Source organism: Centropristis striata, chromosome 17 (assembly GCF_030273125.1).
Source record: "Centropristis striata isolate RG_2023a ecotype Rhode Island chromosome 17, C.striata_1.0, whole genome shotgun sequence".
Taxonomy (NCBI): Eukaryota; Metazoa; Chordata; class Actinopteri; order Perciformes; family Serranidae; genus Centropristis; species Centropristis striata.
Genome location: NC_081533.1, coordinates 3812077 through 3832463, shown reverse-complemented (window position 1 = coordinate 3832463; position 20387 = coordinate 3812077). Strand labels below are relative to the sequence as shown.

Genomic DNA, 20387 nt, shown 5'->3' with positions numbered 1-20387 from the left:
AAAATATGAAACAGACAATGAAATATATGTTATAACATTAACACACAGACATAATCATTGTATCAAAATCATATTGTCTGACTTAATATAAATGCATAGAGATATTTATTACACGCAAGTTTTGACCTTTGATAGTGACCTGCGTCACTCACAGAGACAGAGAACAGAGACAGACAACAGAGAAGCAGAAATCAAGCATAAAATCATTTACCAATATAGAAAATAATCAATTATTTTAACAATATACAGGTAAGTAAAGATAAGTTCAGTTTAAAACGATAATGAGAAAAAAATGTAGAAAAACTAGGACATCACAGCCAAAAGAACATATAATAGAAATTGTTTGCTCTGATTGGATGAACAGCGTTTCATGGCTCAGCCAATAGGAGTCAGCGGGGGGCGGGGCATGTAGTCCCAGTGGAGACCAGGAGCAGGAGCAGAACAGAGCAGAATGAAGGAGGAGAAGCAGCACATGGAGGTCCCCAGTAGACCAGCAGGCTCCAGTCTTCATCTTGAAGTGAGTCCAACTGATTTAATACTTTTTATTTTCTTTCAGCTCCAAAGTAGCAGATTGCATTCAGAGGAGGTTTTTAAAAAGTCAAAGCTGTGTGTCTTTGTTCCAGAGTGGAGGGAGTCATGATCAGGTTTCTTTGACTGGTCCGGATCAGTGGGAGTAGATTGGGGGGGAGGGGGGTCAGGTCAGGCTGAAAGAGGCTTAGGAGACCCCACACCTCCCCCACCAGCTTCTGCCTCCATCTCCCCCACACTTCCATCCTCTGTGAGATAAATTCCTTTTCCCCACATGTTGAATAGTGCTTGTTATAAAAGATTCTCCATTTTCACCCCTCCCCTGTGTGTGTGTGTGTGTGTGTGTGTGTGTGTGTCCTCTCTGTGCATGCAATATGCTTTGATACAAGGATCATGTGCTAATATTGTTTTTAAACTGTGATTAAACTAAATACATTTACTGCATCTGCTTAAACTTCCTCTGTCCTACTTAGAGTAAGATTCCATAATCACAAAAATATATGTTTTTTGTTTTATATTTTACATGGATATTGCAAATTCTGTGTCACCAATAATATCTCTGCAAGTCATAGCTAGGCAGGAGGTTGTGTGAAAGTTTTGTTAATAGGTCAGGTCACGGACATGATGTTCTGAAGCAGAAAGATAACTGTCTTCTCTGCTTGGTGACATGACATGTCCACGTAAGCAATAAACTGACAAATCAGCGGATCGAGGAGGCGACTTCTGGAGAGTTCTACCTACATTTTTTAGGATATAAAAAAGGTTAAAGGGAAAGTAGCTTGGTCCAGACCTCATGAACTGACCAGCCTAATGTGATGTCAGGGACGTGTAGATTGAACCCAGAGACTCTGTAACTGCACATTTCTTGACGTATTGTAATAAAATGAAGTAAAACTGAGGACTCGGGTGTCTCCTGCTCATCCTTCCCCATCAAACGATCGGGGCAGAGAAATAGGTGAGGATTTCGTGTTGGAGTCAGATAATTTAATTTTAAAGGTTTCCTCAATGCATTTCTCAACAGCACAATTACCTCATCAAAAGTTGTGTTTCATCTCCAGAAGTGAGAAAGAGAAAAATGATGGCCAATACTTATGGGTTATGTTGTACAGGCGTGCTCTAAGTATTATTTTTGGTTTTGGATTGCTTACTCCACCATGGCATCTCACCACCGTGTCTCTCTTTCTGTCTGTCTGTTGAAACAGGAAGAAACAGAGGAACTCAGACGTCGCCACTGTTTTCTCTGTGACAAAACCTACAAAACAGCTGCATATTTAAAGGTACATTTCCGCATCCATACTGGAGAGAGACCTTACAGCTGTGACCAATGTGGCAAAACTTTCAATGAGATGCAGAACCTGAGAATGCATCAACGAATCCATACTGGAGAGAAACCTTACAGCTGTGACCAATGTGGCAACACTTTCAGTAAAATAAATAGCCTGAGAATGCACCAACGCATCCATACTGGAGAGAAACCTTACAGCTGTGACCAATGCAACAAGTCCTTTGCTCAAAAGAGTGCATGGAGGACCCACACAAATGTTCATACTGGAGAGAAACCATACAGCTGTGACAAATGTAACAAGTCCTTTGCTGCACAGAGTTCCTTGAGGGTCCACAAGCATGTTCATACTGGAGAGAAACCATACAGCTGTGACCAATGTGGAAAATGTTTTCGTGTCAAAAGTCATCTTAATGTCCACCGACGCATTCACACTGGAGAGAAGCCGTATCCTTGTGACCAATGTGGGAAAACCTTTTCTCAGAGTTCTCACCTTAAAACTCACCAACTGGTTCACACTGGAGAGAAACCCTAGTGGTGTGACTAAGGCAGGGAAACTTTCTCTGTGTGCTAGTTTTTTTTAGAAAAATAAAAAGTTGTTAGAGCATTATTAGTAGCCTTTTTCTTTTTAATATCCACATCATAAGATTGTTTTAAACCTTCAATAAAAATAGATTGCTCATTGTGCAGTCGGATCAAAGTTCCCCTCCTCATCACTGCAGTTGAACATTTGACATACTTTCATCACAGCACAATAACAACATTCTGATGTTTAGCAGATATATGGATTACCATTTTACCATCTTACTTTAGCATGTTAATATGTGCTAATTAGGGCTAAACACAGAATACAGCTGTGAGGAAAAGAAAGGTGAAAAGTATGTAAGTAGAGAGAATATTTTTTACGCAGTGTTACGTCCTTGGGGTACGTTGTGTGTGTTTTGCTCTGTTTGTGCCTCAGGACCGCAGCATACGTCAATGGCTCCGTCAGAGGGAATCCCTGCTGGGTAACGCCTCCGCCAAATGCCGGCAGCAGGTCGCAGTGTTCCCCTGGCTCCGCCCTCTTCCGCTCTATTGGTCTGGCGTCCAATCACCTGCCGCACCTGCCTCCAGCTCAGCCTTGAGAGCAGTTCGCGCGGCTGTGGACGCCCCTTCTTTGTCTTTGTATGGCCTTGTGTTAAGTGTCTCTCGTTGTAAAAGGCATTTGAGAGCCAGTGTGTGTATAGAAATCGAGGCACTCGAATTGTTACTGTTTATTGGGCATTAGGTTTAGTTTTTCTTTTCCACATTTCTTCGCACCACACTTAGATTATTCCATTTGTTAGGCTCACTAGTTTATGGGTGGTTGCACTTATGTACTTTTGTTCGTGTAGAAAATCAGCGTAGATAGCCAGAGTTCTTTTGTTTATTGTGTTTTTGAATAGTTTGTTTGTTTTATGAGTTGGCGCCACCCACCGCCCTTTGTTCATTGCCTCACTTAGTATCACTTTATTAGCCTGAAGAAGGTTCTCCTTTTGTTACTTTTTGTTAAATTTGCTGTTAATCAATAAATATCTGTATTTGCCTGAGTACACCGGCGTCGTGTTACATTCCCTTTACCCTAGACTCATACTGGTGTAACACGCAGCAACACAAAATACTACATATGAATATTGAACACTACTGACATTGAAACAACTCTGGAGTTTGTCATTACAGGTGACTCGATCAGAGTTTGACTGCTGTCTGTATGAAATGAACATGCAGTAGAAGAAAATGACCACTAGGTGTCTTCACTGTCTCACATTTGAGGAGGACTCAGAATAAATCCACATGTGGATGTAAGAGCTCTATGGGGCTAAAAAATGCATTATGCGTACTTTCTAAATTTCAGAATTCTTTTTTTTTTCATTTTATGAAGCCTTCTCATTGCCCTGCTGAGCTGTGAACAATAGAATAATCAGTGTTGGGGAGCAGTCAACTGTAATCAAACTACTAGTTTTTTTTGTTTTATTTTTAATATTTGGACATCCCATGATGTGGTGTTTTTCTGACATTTCTGTACAAACTACACTCTAATATGTATCAAAAGACTATCATAAAGTAATTTAAGTATTTTTAAGCATAGACATATCACTTTTTTATCCAATTTTTGGACATCCAATAAAATTGTGTATTTCTGGCCATATTATGGCTATTTTGAGGCTGAACATGGACAGTAAGAAGTCAAACAGCCCCACTGGTTGGTTCTGACAGATCAATGCAGGAGGTTATAGATCTGAATTTTTCCATGTGGATGAATGAAGTATCAATCAATCAATCAATCAATCCAAAAGTATGTAAAATGACTTTTTAATGAGACAGTATACTATGAATTTTACAAGACTCAAAATTCATAAGATTCAAACCTCTCTGAGCTTTAACTGTCCTATTTTACAGTAGTTTTGGACGTATTATACATTTACTACAACCAACAAGCTATTTTAAATCTCTTTTATGCATTTTTGGAAAAACAACAGAATGACCACATTTTTTACTTTTTTCAACTTATGATAAATTATTTTTTTTTTTCTTCTGTTAATCTGGAAATTCAACCCGCTACATGTACCAACATACTATAATAAGACCATTTTTGAGAGTATCAGGACATTTAAAATTTGTATACATTTTCACAGAAAAATGAGACATGCTATAGTATGACTTTTTTGTCAAATTTTGTAGATCCCAAAATATGGTGGGGTTTTTTGTGATTTATGAAAAAGCCACCCTGTTACATGTATCAACAGACTATAATAAAGTAATTTTAAGCATTTTTAGGCATTTTGAAATATGACCATTTTTGACAAAAAACGACATGCGATAATAAAACTTTCCCCCCCGCCCCAATTTTTCAACATTCCATGAAATGGAATCGATCAGATTGTGTTTCACACAGGAATGTTGTTAATATGTTAACATTTTCAGCTGTTCAATGACAATTAAAATGATTTGAGCTGATTGAGAGCTTTTCTATCAGCACACAGTGAAATACTGACAGTATATAACAAACAAGAAATGATGAGAATAGATCAAAGCCAGCTCTAACAAACAGAAATCAAACAGGAAAGAAACATTTCACTATAAAGTGCACATTAGAGGAATAAAATGTTTGAATGAAAGCTGAATATATAAACTGTGGACAGAAGATCAGAAGTTTGACAGTTTTCATGCTGTCAGACAGTAAAGCAGCTTCACTGTGAAAACTAACACATGAAGAAGAGAAACAGCAGGTTTGATCATTTACACTGATGACAAACAAAAGCATCACTTTATATATATATATATATATATATATATATATATACTTATACATACGCTGTTGACATGTTTAGAGACTCTCTACGTCCTCAATTGGTGTATTGATGTTTATGTGTTTCTATAAAGTGATAAAGAAACACGTTTAATTTGTAAAATCCAAAGTTGTTGGAAAATTTGTATTTTTTAAACAAACTCAAATAATTTTAAATTTTTCTTTTCAATTCTGCACCACTTTTGAGCTGCTGAAGGATTTTATTAAACTAATTTGCTGCCCTAACTGGCTGTTGGTCTGAATGATTTGTTAAATTGTTCCCACCAGTAAAAAGGCTTTAAACTGAAGTTGACAACAAAGCTTTAAGATCAAACCCTGGAGGAGGCTTAAATTAAGATATCTCCTCAGCAATAAAAAAAGAAACCGTTTGAGTGTATTTAGTAAGCAGAGAATGAGTTCAAGTGTTGGTCAATGAGCTAAAAGTTCAACAGCTGATGTTGACAGAAATACAAGACAAACTGAGAATCACACTCAATGTTTCAGTGAGTTCAGACTCAGCAGAGAGTTGTCTCTCTCCGGCTCCGAGTCCTTTCCTGCATGTCTCCCCCTTTAGGTATGGATCGCATATAAGTCACTTTCCCATCATGCACTGCTCTGAAAGCTGCAGCTGTCTTTAGTTTATGAATTTTAATGTCGCTGCAGAAAGATTTGGTGACTGTAAGTGGAGCTGGGAGCAAAAACTGACGAGGAAGTTCACTTCATAAGCAGAGAGAAAACTGAGAGAGCAGAACTGCTGCAGCCTGAGAGAGAGGGGCGGGACCAATACTGGGGTTTTCTTTTTGCCTCCTCGGAGACAGATATTGTCCTTTCGTTGACAAAAACTGTGTCACAGATCACAACTTAGAGGTTTCTGCTTCCCTTAAAGCATTTAAGAATATTGAATGTCTGTCTCATCACTGCCTCTCTCAGCTGTATTTCTTTGATTTCATTTATGCTACAATTTTCTAATCTAATACTTCAGATCACGTAGGGTGCTGTCGGTAAATGACGCCAAAGCCGTGAATCATTTTTTACCGAGCTGTTGCTCTACTTGTGTTAGAAGGATTCTGAACTTGGACCATCGGACGTGGAAACATCGACACAAGGTAATGTATAATTTATTTTCTGTTGTTGTCATATTATTATTCCTGCTGTACATGTAGTGGGTCTGGAATAGCCACATACAGTTATCACATTAACAGACACCCCCTCTTTTTCATTTTAATATCTGAACTTTTATTTGAATCTTTATGAACAGTTTTGCAAAAAGCATTACCACTTTGCGCCAGTAGATGGTGATCTAACACCAGTGGGTGCAGGCAAATAATTTCTGCTCTGCTTTGCTCTGCGCATGTGCAGAGAATAAACCTGCTGAGCAGCAGTAGCATGAGCTGACAGCTCTCGTGTTTGTGTTTGGATCCACAGAGAGGAACTGTTAGCTTCACCGTAGCTCAGCCGCTCAGTGCCTCATGCTGCCGGACCAGAGACCCCTGCGCCGGTAACATACACATATACATAAACTATGTGACGATATCTAACAGATAATAATGTGTTTTATTCTGTCAGTAAAGAGACATTTCAACACTTGAATCAATCTGACAGCTTTTCTTTATGTTTTAACAACAACATGAGGAAGTTTTTGATGCTCATGTTCTGTTGCATGGAGCCTGTTATCATGGAGCCACAATGTGTTTTTAAAGGAACTCATAGTGATATTTATTATATTCATGTTAGTGCTGGAAGAAGTAATCAGATTACTTTACTGCAGTAAACATACTAACACCACACTGTGAAGTTACTCCATTACAGTAAAAGTCCTGCATTCAACACTTAAAGAAGTAAAAGTACAAAAGTATCAAAAGTCAAAGTACTCGTTATGCAGAAAGATTGTTTTATATATTCCAGATATATTATTAGATTATTATTATTATTATTAGTGTAGTGGCCTTACAGTGTGTGGTCGGTAAGAAGCTAGACAGCCAGCTAACCTCTACAAGTCCTCCAGTAATCACAAAAGTGTAAAATTACATGAAATGGTTCATAGTGTGACAGCAGCCTGCAGGTTCCTCAGGGTTCCTCCTGCTGAAACATGTTTCCTGACACCACACTTTGCTTTCACTAGACGGCTCCAGAGGTTAAACTCCACATGATAAACTGGAGCCATCACTCCTGTGTTACCAGTGGCCCTCACAGCTTCCTTCTCCTGCTGCAGCTTGTTACAACACAGACTGAAGTTCAAATAAGCACAACTGTGTCTCCTCTCACAGGGAGAAGATGATCTGATATTTCCTCAAAATCACTTTATTTTTTATCTTCTGCCAGCTGTTAGCTGAACTCAGACCTTTAGTCCTGTTTCATCTCCATGAAGGTGTTGAGGTCTCAGAGTCTCAGGATCAACAGTTTGCAGGACGAGTCCAGTTTGACAAAGACGTCCTCAGAGAAGGACGACTCAGACTTCATGTGTCCAGACTCAGGATCAATGACTCTGGACTTTATTATTGTCAAGTGTCCACAGGTTATGGTAGGAGCTCTCACACATGTCAGCTCAACGTCACTGGTAAGTTGATCCAGTAGAACTTTCTTTTCTCAATTTTTAATAAAGACCTTAGAAGAAAAGTATGAAGGACTTGCTTTTATTTTCAGAAAAATGTTTTTCTTCACATGAATGAGTCAGATGGGTTTGTTGTCTTTGCAGCAGCGAGGGATCGGCCCCAACCTGAGACACCAAACACACCAACTCAGGGAACAGATCCTCCTCCAACAGGAAGTGGACCACAACCAGAGAGTGGAGGAAGGATGCTCCTCTACTGTGGACTGGGACTGACAGCAGCAGCTCTGTTCACTCTTTGTTAAAGTTACTTTCTGCGTAAAAAACAAAACTCTTGCTTCAGTGGTGCATTTGATAACAGTTACACCAGCTGGATCAGAGGATACAGTTTCATCTAGTGGTGGTAGCAGCAGTTCTTTTGGATTAAAAGATTCGTTCACTGAATTGTTCAGTGCTTAACCAGAGCAATGACTGTGTGTCAGTACTCGCTGAGCTGAAAGAAGACAGAGGTTTCTGTTCAACAAGAATTTAGAATTTTTGAGAATTTAGTTAGATAAAATTACAGTTTGGAAACTGAAAGTTGCTGTAACAATCACATATATTTTACATCACCTAATCTTACTTCTTCTGTGCAGTATTACTACTATTATACTATGCGTACTGTACACACATTACACATATTGTACATGCATACCACACATGCTTTACATACTGTATACACATTCTGTAAATACCATACATACTGTACATAATACTACATATATAAAATTACTGGTATCATTCAACTTCTTACCAATTAAACCACTTTCTGCCTTTCAAGTATTCCTTTAACTTCACCTCCTAACACAGAAAAATACTTGGTTCCTATTGGCTGGCAGGTCATAAAACTGTAAGTCAGAACTCATCAACATGTCAGCAGGTAACAATATCAACAACTTTAATGCATTTTTGTTAAGCCTGTGTTAAAATAATTGATTATTTTCTATATTGGTAAATGGTTCTCTGTGGTTTGTCTCTGTTCTCTGTGAGTGATGCAGGTCATTATCAAAGGTCAAACCTTGACTGTAGTAAATATCTCTATGCATTTATATTAAGTCAGACAATATGATTTGATACATTGATTGTGTTTGTGTGTTAATATTGATGTAGAAAACTATGATTACTTTAATTACATATATTCCATTTGCTTAAACTGATTAAGATTCTATAAATCACAAAGAATGACATCCAGATATATTGATGCATAGTTTTTGCTGTGTGTGTATGTGCATTTGTGAGTGTGTGTGTATGTGTGTATGTGTGTCTGGAGAGGGGAGAACACAGAAGGCCAAGTGAAAATCCCGTGAGAGAATCTCTGTAAGTCATAACAAGGAAAAATGTTTGTGCTAACAAGTTTGTTAGTAGGTCAGGGCAAGGCCTGGTTTCGGCAGCAAGCAACCAGGTGGCATGACGTGCCGTTGTATGCATTAAAACTGGCGAATGAGCGGATCAAGAAGGCGGGACTTCCTGGAAGAAATCAACAGGCATGTTTTGTAAACAAATGTTAGTAGTTTAATGGGTTCAGGGAGAGAGTCGGGGTTCAGACTTCACGAACTGAAACACGTCTGTTTGTATTCAGGGACATGAGTTAAGGTTGAACCCAGAGATCTCTGTAAAGTGCACATTTTTTGACGTATTGTAATAAAACTTTTGTTAAACTGAGAAACTTGGACGTCTCCAGCTCTTCATTTCCCCATCAAAGAATGCGCAGAAAAATGGTGAGGTTTTTTCTGTTGGTGACAGATTTTTTTTCTGTCGGTGACAGATTATCAATTTTCAAGGTTTCCTCATGTAATTTTTCTAACACCTGGCAGCTATTTATGATCATTGTTTCACTGTATGTTTGCTGATATCAAAGCTGTGTTATTAGTGGTGAGGAGCAGCAGAGGGAGCTCTTTACTGAAGGGAGCTGCTCTGCTTTAGAAAGTCTCACCTGTCTGCAGGTAACAGCTCTCATCATTTACACCATCAGACCTTTAAATGGAGCTGATGATCACAAAGATCTTCTGCTCTCATTTCATCTGCTACGTTTACTTTAAATGTTTGTTTTTATGTCTGATCTGAATTATGATCTGATCATCTCATATTGCAATGCCTCTTTGAAATTATGTAATTTCTGTGTGACTTTTCAATTCTGCACCATTTTTGAGCTGCTGTAGTATTTTATAAAATTATCTGTTGCAGTAACTGACTGTTGAACTTGAATGATTTGTTAAATTGTTACCACAAATATATAATTTGTATTGAATTAAGTTATTCAGCTTATAAATAAAACCAACAGAAGTCAAATATATGAAAATTGATTATGGATACACAAACAGCTGAAGATGTTAAAATATTAACAACAAAGAGGATTTGGACAGTCACTCACTCATTGGCTGGACCAATTGCAGCTGACATTGATAGACGAGGGGCGGGACTACACCCTGGACGGCCAATCAGAACAAAGGAATGTTTCTGCTCATCACATGTTTAATATTACAGGTAGAAACTGGTGAAATGGTATTAAACCTGAACTTTATTTCCTTTAGTTGTGATCCTGACGTGGAAGCAGCTGGAAATGAAAAATAAGAACATTGTTCAAACAGAAAGGACTGTAATTCATTTTAATCATATTTGACTGATTTTAGTAAAAATAATTCAGTGGCTATTTCAATGTGCAGTAGATGTTTTTCAGCCGGAGCTGAGTTTCCCTCATTTCAGGGTTAACATACTCAAGGTTTTCAGAAAACCTGCTTTCTGGAACATAATATAGAATATAGGAACGTTATTTATTGTTTATTTTTATTCTATTTATGTTCCATGACTGTAGTTAAATTTTAACTACAGTCATGGAAAAAAACATTAGACCATCCTCCAGTTTCTTCATTTTAATGCCTGGCACAACTAAATGTGCATTTGTTTGGACAAATATAATGATGACAACAAAAATAGCCAAAAGTATCAATAAAAAGGCAATGGAAAATGTCCAGATATCAGCTCTTAAATTAAACTCTTATCAGCTGTTTTTGTTGTAATCATTATATTTGTCCAAACAAATGTACCTTTAGTTGTACCAGACATTAAAATGAACAAGAAACTGAAGATAACAAGGGTCTATTAATAATGGTCTAATAATTTTTTCCATGATTATAGTAAAATCATGAGTTCACTCCGATCCACAGTCCTGTCAGAAGGTGGCGCTAATGATCCTGAAAGCTGTTTGCAAATAAATAAATAAATAAATCATAGACTGAAATAAATAAATAATAATAAGATGTGACCGGATGTGGGCGGGGCTTAACGAGACGCTCCGTCCAGTCCGGGATCCAGAGTGAGTTCAGCAGCAGTCCCAGTGGAGAGCAGGAGCAGGAGCAGGAGCAGGAGCAGGAGCAGGAGCAGGAGCAGGAGCAGGAGCAGGAGCAGGATGGAGGAGGAGAACCAGGACCAGGAGGTCTCACATGTTCAGGTCAGAGTTCATCCTGTTCACACACTAAAACTCTTCTCTGTTCCTGCACACAAACATGGCGACATGTTTGTGTGAATGTAAGTCGGTGAAGACAGAACTTTCGTTTCCGTTCGTTTCTTTACTTTAGTTAGTAAACAAACAGGCGTGTTAATAATTATAAAAGCTCTTCTTTTATTCATCAAAACACACATTACAACTCACGTCCTGGCCGCGCGCTCTCTGCTTTTCTCCGCTGCTGCTTTCCCGCCGCTCGGCCGCGAAGCATGCTGGGTAATGAAGTTCACTATAGTGGTGGGAGACACTGCAAAATGTGGTATCAATCTGATACCAAGTAAATACAGGGCCAGTATTGTAATTTTTTACTTAAAAAATGAATATAGGAATATTAATGTTCCTTTGACAGTTAACACAAACGGGTTATTATATTCAGCCATGTTTATATGTCAGGTTTGAGGTATATATCTTTACATAGGTATATATTTCTCAGTTCCAGTAAAATCATTAATTTAGATTAATTGGCTGAATTGTATGTATTTAATAAGTCTGCTAAAATTACAACTATGATGACCAATTTCACTTTGAAAAATAACACAAACTAATGCTGGAGATGACCAAATCTTCCTTTCACTTCTATAAATCAGCTCCCTGATATTCTTGAGCAGTGACCTGACCTGGGGATCCCTCTCCTCCTCCCTCTGTTTACTCTGCAGCTCTGACTTCTTGTCTGAGAAGAGAAGAGAATTAATACATCAGTTGAAGAGAATTAATATATCAGATGATCATCTTCAGATCATTCAGAGTATTTGAATCATTTCTGCAGATGTACATATAAAAAGACCTGCTGGCTCTGTAGGTGAACTGCAGGGGGTCCAGGAGTGGGTCTGTGGTGGATTAGAGGTGTGACAGAACAAGGAGCTGAAGGACTTCATAACCACAGAGGTCAGGGTGACGGGCTGTAGTCATTTAGTTCTGTGGTCCTTGTTTTTTGGGGGGGCGGGGATAATGGTGGAGGTACTGCAGTCTGGGGGGACGCTGAGGTGGGCAGAAGTGGAGAGGCCTTGGCCCCTGCTGAGGTGGTGCAGGTGGAGCTCCTGGGCTGGAGCTGGTGGAGTGTGTCAGCTCTAGGGTTGTCACCATACTAAAATTTTCAACTTGATACCGATACTCAGGAAAATATTTGATACTCGATACCATTTTCGATACCACAAGGATAAAACTAAAGACCCCAAAATTTAACAGAAATATTTTTATCAACAAGAAAAATGCAACATGTAAAAATGAACAGAACCACAGGTTAAATATTTATAATAAAAAACAGTTGTGGAAAAGAAACTGCAACTATGATAACAAGCTTCAGGTCTGAGGTAGTGCAAAAAATAAATAAATACAATAAACAATAACAATTAGAACAATATTTTGAGGTTGTATGCTGTGCACAATATTAGGCAAGTGTAACCCCTTTTACCACCGGCTCGTGTAGTAAAACCCACTTTATGTTATAAAGATGAAGCTTTAACTCTTATGCAAATGATTTATGGCAAAAGGCACATCTCGAATAATAAATTTCAGTCTAGGGTCCTGTATAATTCTCACTTGTAAATGATGGAGACTGTAGGGAATTCTTACCTGTATATACCTTAATACTTAAATAATAAACACAAATCAATAAACCCACACAATGATCACAGTTTCAGGAAATGTATTAAAGTTTAGGAGAACACACATCCAAACATTTTTCGTTGAAAAAGAGATATAGAAAATAAGAAAATAGAACCCCGGGGTATAAAGTGTTTGTCTTATGTTAAACTGTCTTATTTTATTTTGAGTGCACTCTTTTTTCGACTTTCGTTGGCGCACTTTACTGGGAGCTCATGAAGGAAACCTTTGATACCTGTACTCCCGTGTGTTAGTGTAGCTGTAGCCGTAGCTGATGAATCACTTGCTCGTTGCGGTAACGACCGTCTCCGCTCGCAGCGGCAGCCCTCCGTTTTCCCTCGGCAACGGCGAAGCGACCTCCGTCCCCCTCAGCAACAGCGAAGCGACCTCTGTCGGCGACTCTCTCCCGAGACGACTCAACAACGCTCCGCCCGTCCGTGCAGGCGGCGGTTCCCCTCAGCGAGGACGGTGGTATTAGCCTATGCTCCTGCTAGCTAACGGACCTGGACTCGTTCACCAAAACACAAGCGGCGGTGGAGAGTCCGACTCACAACCTCTGAGCACGTCGCTCAACTACAGTTCAAAGTCTCTGTCACTCACGGATAAAATCCACATTGACAACGCACACAGTCCCTGAGTATCTGCGGTTCGCCATTAACACCTTGCTCCTTCCTCTTTTTCCCTCGGGTCCTCCCCCGGAAGTGTAACATTCAGGTCATGAACTTACGCATGAACTCACGTACATAATGTAACGTTAAGAATTACTTTTAACTTCTTTTTAAAACATTCACACCCCGTTAGATGATATTTTTAAAGTTATTAATTTTAAACAAAAAGTATTTATACATTTTAATACCTTATTTATATGAAACAGTTATTTATGGAAATTTTAACTTCACCATGAAAATAATGAAATATTTATCAGAGTATTACACAAGCTTGATAAAAAAATAACAATAACTTAACTTAAGTGTTCATTCCTTGGCTAGGTATCGATAGATTTGAAAATGAGTATCGTGTCCGGATACAACGTTTTAGTATCGATACTTTTTTGAGTATTGATACTTTTGACAACCCTAGTCAGCTCTGTCCCAGTGTCTTTTAAATCAACAGTAGAACTCGTTCAGTCTGTTGGCCAGGTGAACATTATTCATGGAGTGGAGTCTGTAGGTTTGTAGGTCATGATCTTTCTGTTCTCTGCAGACAGAAGCAGAGTCGTTGGCTGAGAGCTGGTGTTGGAGCTTCTCAGAGTGCTGGCCTTTAGCTTCTTAGCCTTGCTAAACGTGTACTCTGACTCTTTAAACCTGTCCCTGTCCCCACTCCTGAATGCTTCCTCCTTTTCCAACCATAACTGTCTGGGCCTGGCTGTGATCCAGGGTCTGTCGTTGTTTTAACTCTCCCTGGCGCTTGATGGTTCTCAGCTGTCCTCACAGAAGCAGATGTGTGATGTCACAGCCTCTGTGAACTGATCCAGACTGTTGCTAGCAGACCTGACAACGTCCCAGTCAGTACAGTCCAACATGGCTGAAGACCCTCCACGGCCATGCTGGTCCACTTCTTTGTTGTCCTCACAACAGGCTTCCAGAGCTTTAGTGTCTTCCTGTGTGCAGGAATCAGGAGGACCATGTCATGGTCAGAGTGTCTCAGTGCAGCGAGGGGGACGGCATGATGGGCACCGTGACTTGTTGAACATCCCCCTTTTAGGCCAAAGATAACCCAGTTCTTTTGTTGGGTTGCTGCAGACCACACTGACAAGGGGCACCGCAGCAGGTTATAACCAACAGTTCACACTGGAACATTGAGGGTTATGTTACACAGACGTGCTCTAAATATTATTGATGGTTTTAGATAACTTGCTCCACCATGGCATCTCACTGACCCTCTCTCTCTTTCTGTTTGTTGCTATAGAAACAGGAAGAAAGAGAGGGACTCAAACATCACCACTGTCAGCTCTGTGACAAATCCTTCACAACAGCTGGAAGTTTAAAGATACATCTACGGGTTCACACTGGAGAGAAGCCGTACAGCTGTGACCAATGTGGGAAAGCTTTTACCTGGGCACAGAGCCTTAGACAACATAAACTAATTCACTCTGGAGAGAAGCCGTACAGCTGTGACCAGTGTGGGAAAGCTTTTACCACTGCAAAGCACCTGAAACGGCATCAACGCATTCACACTGGAGAGAAGCCGTACAGCTGTGACCAATGTGGGAAAGCTTTTACCACTGCACAGCACCTGAAAGGGCATCAACGCATTCACACTGGAGAGAAGCCGTACAGCTGTGACCAATGTGGGAAAGCTTTCACCTGGACACAGAGCCTTAGACAACATAAACTAATTCACTCTGGAGAGAACCCGTACAGCTGTGACCAGTGTGGGAATTCTTTCACCACTGCACAGCACCTGAAACAGCATCAACGCATTAACACTGGAGAGAAGCCATACAGCTGTGACCAGTGTGGGAACACTTTCACCACTGCATGGGACCTAAAACGGCATCACCGCATTCACACTGGAGAGAAGCCATACAGCTGTGACCAGTGTGGGAAAGCTTTCAATCGGGCAGGTAACCTGAAACAACATCAACTCATTCATTCTGGAGAAAAACTGTACAGTTGTGATAAGTGTGGGAGAGCTTTCAACAACTCACCGAACCTGAGACAGCATAAACGAATTCACACTGGAGAGAAGCCGTACAGCTGTGATCAGTGTGGGAATTCTTTCACTCAGGCACGTCACCTGAGAAGGCATGAACTCATTCACACTGGAGAGAAGCTGTACCTCTGTGACCAGTGTGGGAAAGCTTTTTCCACGGCATGTAACCTGAAAAAACATCAATACGTTCATACTGGAGAGAAACCGTACAGCTGTGACCAATGTCAGAAAACCTTTGTCTCCACAGATCATCTAAAATGCCACAGACGTGTTCACACTGGAGAGAAACCGTACTGGTGTGAACAATGTGGGAAAACATTTTCAAAACGTAATTCCCTTGATTCTCACCGACGTGTTCATAATGGGGAGAAACCGTACTGGTGCGAAATATGTGGGAAAAAGTTTTCCTGGATTGGTACCCTTAAAACACATCAGCACACTCACACAAAGTCTTTCTAAGTGTTTTTAGAGCCACGCCAGCTGCTTCATGCCTCCTCTCCATGTACTGTGTTGTTTTATTCTGAACTTGTCTCTGAAACTAAAGACTGACAGCAGTAACTGAGTCTGACTGAGGTGGTTTGATCCAGTGAGGAGGAAGAGGAGATGAATAAACAGAGACACAAAAACACTCCAGAGTTCAAACTTAGACTGAACAAGCCTTTATTCTTGTGGAATTATGAAAAAAATCAAAATATCATTTTAAACATTGATCTATTGTTACTTTCATTCTCAGCATCAACATGGTCATTATTATTAATGATCTGACACCAGTAACACAATAAATATCATTAAAACATGCACAGCCTGTAATCGGTGCTGGAATGTAACTCATCACATTTGTTCAAGTACTGTACTTAAGCAACGTTTTTTGGGAGTCGTAAGTTGAATATTTCCATTTTAAATCACTCTATACTCATTATGCACTACATTTAACTGGCATCTTTAGTTATTTTACCAGTTGAGATTTAACATGAATTTTTTTTAAATGTTCAATTATTGAAGATTCTTACATGAATCCAGGATTAAAAAACTGGAAAAAATACATTTTTTATCTGGATTTTTATTCTGTGTTATGTTTTTATATTTAGAATTTTTATTTTATTTAAATTTGTTGACTTTTTTTTAATCTTGCCATATATATTGATGGGGATATATTGATTTGATAAACTCTGTAACTACTAAACTCTGTAACTTCAGTTCCTTTGAGTTAAGTTCTCCACGTCAGCAGTGTTTGCATTACTGCTGGAAAACATGTTTATATGTCTGGATCGATACAGATGTTCACATCTGCACTGACTCACCAAACATGGATCATCACACGTCTCCAGCTTGGAGGGACAAAGTGCGTCTCTCTGCAAATAACATCTGCGTGCCATCGGACCATCAACTCAATGAATTCTTGTAACTTGGTCAGATCTTCTTGATCCTATTTGGCTGATAGAACTCTGTCCCTATCCAGCTGAACAGTGTGATGTGACTCTGTTTCTACATGATTGATATTCTTGTCTGACTTGTATACTCATCATAATCTTTGTATTTTTTCTATATGTTATCTTGTATTAAAATTACTTAAAGAAAAGCATGTTTTAAATACTTTTTATTTCTAACTAAGGAATCATTTGTTAAATTCCTCAATAAATTAGTACATAACAGCATATTCTGTAGTTAAAATGAGCCCTATGCTGACAACAGTAAAATGCTGCTCACATGAAGCAGCTCCTTCATCTGGATTTTAATGTTTCTTAATATTACCGTCAGTGGAAGAAAATGAGCTGAACTCGGCTCTTTATAATGTGTCAGTTTTGCATTTCCTCTTAATGCTTTTATTGTTTTAACTGAAGTACTTTGAATGTTCGTTGTCTTTCCCCTGTTAGCACACACTTTACAAAAGGGGAAACAAAACCATGTAGATGTGTTTGTCATGGAGATTAAACAGTATGAAGAAAATATATAATATTGTTAGTTAACTGGTGTATAATTGGCATTTGTGTAATTTTGCTTCTCTTTCTGGAAACAAGATGTTTTTACATCCTGTCTATAGTTAAATGTTTTAATCAATTTTAAATTAAAATATGTTATTATTTCAGGTGGAGGGTGGCCACAACTGCATTTCATTTTGCAAATCTTATGTTGTGAAAATAGAGCTGAACCGAGAACACTGAACTTGTGGTTTCAAATAATTCTCATGCAGACCCTTTGTGTTTCTAACATAGTGGCCTAGAGGTGAGGAACCAGGCTGCGAACTGGAGGGTCGCTGGTTTGAATCTGACACTGATGATCCTAAATAGATACTTTCCATATTTATCACTCTGAAGTTCTTAAAATGTCCTCTCAGTAGATGTCAGACGGGGAGAAATCTCTCTTGCCTCTGATAGTATAAAAAACATCTGTTATTATTGTCCGTCGGCGAGGTGAGCCTCTGGTCTTGTGTTTGGTATCCTTGGTGACGTTGAGGGATTCCCTCTGCACTGAAATGGACCAAAGGACCAAATATGGTTATGTAGGTCAGCGGAACTCCAGGGAGGCGGGGCTACACGATAGAAATGCCTCGGTATCTTTGGAGGAGGATGGATTCATTTCTAAGACCAGACACTTGACACTTTGTCATTTCGATTGTGGGATTGTAACAACACAAGGTAATGTATGAATATATTTCTATTGTTGTCATTTTATCAATCCTGCTGTACAGATTTAGTATGTGACAAACTTTAACAGATGAAGAGACATTTTAACACTTTCGTCAATCTGACAGCTTTTCTTTATGAAAGAAGAATGAAAGAAGGTATGAGAAGTTTTTGATGCTTATGTTAGTTTAAATTAGATTATTTATAGGAAATGCAAAACTGACACATTATAAAGAGCCAGAAGACTTAAAATAAGAACAAGTTACAGAAACACAATGTCATTCAACCATCTGAACCCCAGAGGTGGGCATGTTTTTATTTTTTATTTTTTACCAATTCACCAAAAAATAGACTGTTTATCGAAGCAAGGAACTGTGAAAACAGGCATTATTATAGAAATGATTCAGACAGTCCTTTCACGGATTACAACAAACTGTCATTTGACGTCACCAGACTCGGAGCAGCGGGACTTCACATACATGCCAAGTAAAAAAGCTGCAGGAGCCACGATTAAAATCACCACAACTGCTGTTATGGAGACAGTGGCACAAGTTCCCATTGACAAGTGAGAATGAAATGAAAAAAACAAACAGTAACTAAGTTTGGACACACTGTGCTGATACAATGTGAGATATTTACAGGTCGCGGCGGGCGGAAGCTCGTCTGATCCGGTTGGACTGGAGGAGCATGCTCAATGGTAAATGGACCTGCACTTATATAGCGCTTTTCTAGTCGCTTTGCGACCACTCAAACAACTCACTACAGACTGACTCATTCACCCGTTCACACACACATTCATACTGGTGGCAGAGGCTGCCCTGAACGGTGCCACCTGCCACCAGCAGGAATTCATTCACACACTGATGAACGCAGCATCGGGAGACATTTGGGGTTCAGTATCTTGTTCAAGGACACTTGGACATGTAGGCTGCCATGGTCAGGGATCGAACCGGGATTGTGTTTTACACAGGACTGTTGTTGTTAATATTTTAACATCTTCAGCTGTTTGTGTATCCATGACGATTAAAATGATCTATTTTCATATATTTGACCTCTGAATGTTTTATTTATAAGATGAATAACTTATGAAATAAAAAACAGTATATTGAATGCATTTTTATTTGTGGAACAATATAACAAATCATTTGGTTCAACAGTCAGTTAGAGCAGCAAATTATTTTAATAAAATCCTTCAGCAGCTCAAAAAATGCAGAATTCATTAGAAAAACATCGAAATCCTAAAAGCAACTTTTCACAAGTTAAACATCTTCATTCATCAATATGTAGAATAGAAGAAACATGAGTTTTAGTCACATGAACAGATGATCAGTGAGAGATGTCCCTTCAGTAAAGAGCTCCTCTGCTGCTCCTCATCAGTAATAACAGCGGGAACGACTCAGAGCTTTTCTATCAGCACACAGTGAAATACTGACAGTATGTAACAGACAAGAAATAATGAGAATAGATCAAAGCCAGGTCTAACAAACAGAAATCAAACATTTCACTATAAAGTGCACATTAGATAAATAAAATGTTTGAATGAAAGCTGAATATATAAACTGTGGACAGAAGATCAGAAGTTTGACAGTTTTCATGCTGTCAGACAGTAAAGCAGCTTCACTGTGAAAACTAACACATGAAGAAGAGAAACAGCAGGTTTGATCATTTATACAGATTATAAACAAAAGCATCACTTCCTGTGAGTCACTACAGTTCCATGACAGAACACATGAAGTTTAGAAATGTCAACAGTTCAGGTTGAATGAAATGTAATCTTAATATTTTTGTACTTGAAAACTGATTCTGAATCAAGAATAAAGTGATTTTGAGGAAACATCACAATTTTAAGCTTCGTCTTGGTTATTTTTTTGAATGGAAGGTAAAACTAGACAATAATGTTCAGTTTATTTCTATGATTCTTTGGGCGATTTTGTCATGATTTCTCTCGTCTGGTCTGGAAGCATCAAAGTTGTTGTTATTGATATCTGCTGATGTGTTCTGACTTACAGTTTGATGACCTGCCAGACAACTATTCTGTCCGTGGTAGAACATTTAATTTGTTCAAGTTGTTGGTGGAACAGTTAACTCTACTTCACCTGGTGGACTGTAACTTTTATCAAATCTACCTCTGAAGCAGAAAGCTTGTTTTTTACACAGAAAGTAACAGAAACAAAGAGTGAACAGAGCTGCTGCTGTCAGTCCACAGTAGAGGCCGATCATTGCTGGACTCTCTGGTTGTGGTCTTGGTGTGTTTGGTGTCTCAGGTTGGGGCCGATCCCTCGCTGCTGCAAAGACAACAA

General features: G+C 39.1%; 1 protein-coding gene across 1 annotated transcript in view; it reads left to right on the top strand.

Annotated features, from left to right (window-relative positions):
- The window catches only part of LOC131989470 (uncharacterized), a 299290-nt gene extending 281763 nt beyond the window's left edge, over nt 1-17527 (top strand). The window contains exons 9-10 of the mRNA XM_059354702.1: nt 1792-2343; nt 14748-17527. Of these exons, the coding sequence (XP_059210685.1) occupies nt 1792-2343; nt 14748-15922 (1727 nt within the window). The 3' untranslated portion in view covers nt 15923-17527. The remainder of the gene's footprint in view (nt 1-1791; nt 2344-14747) is intronic.
- Nucleotides 17528-20387: the final 2860 nt, after the last annotated feature.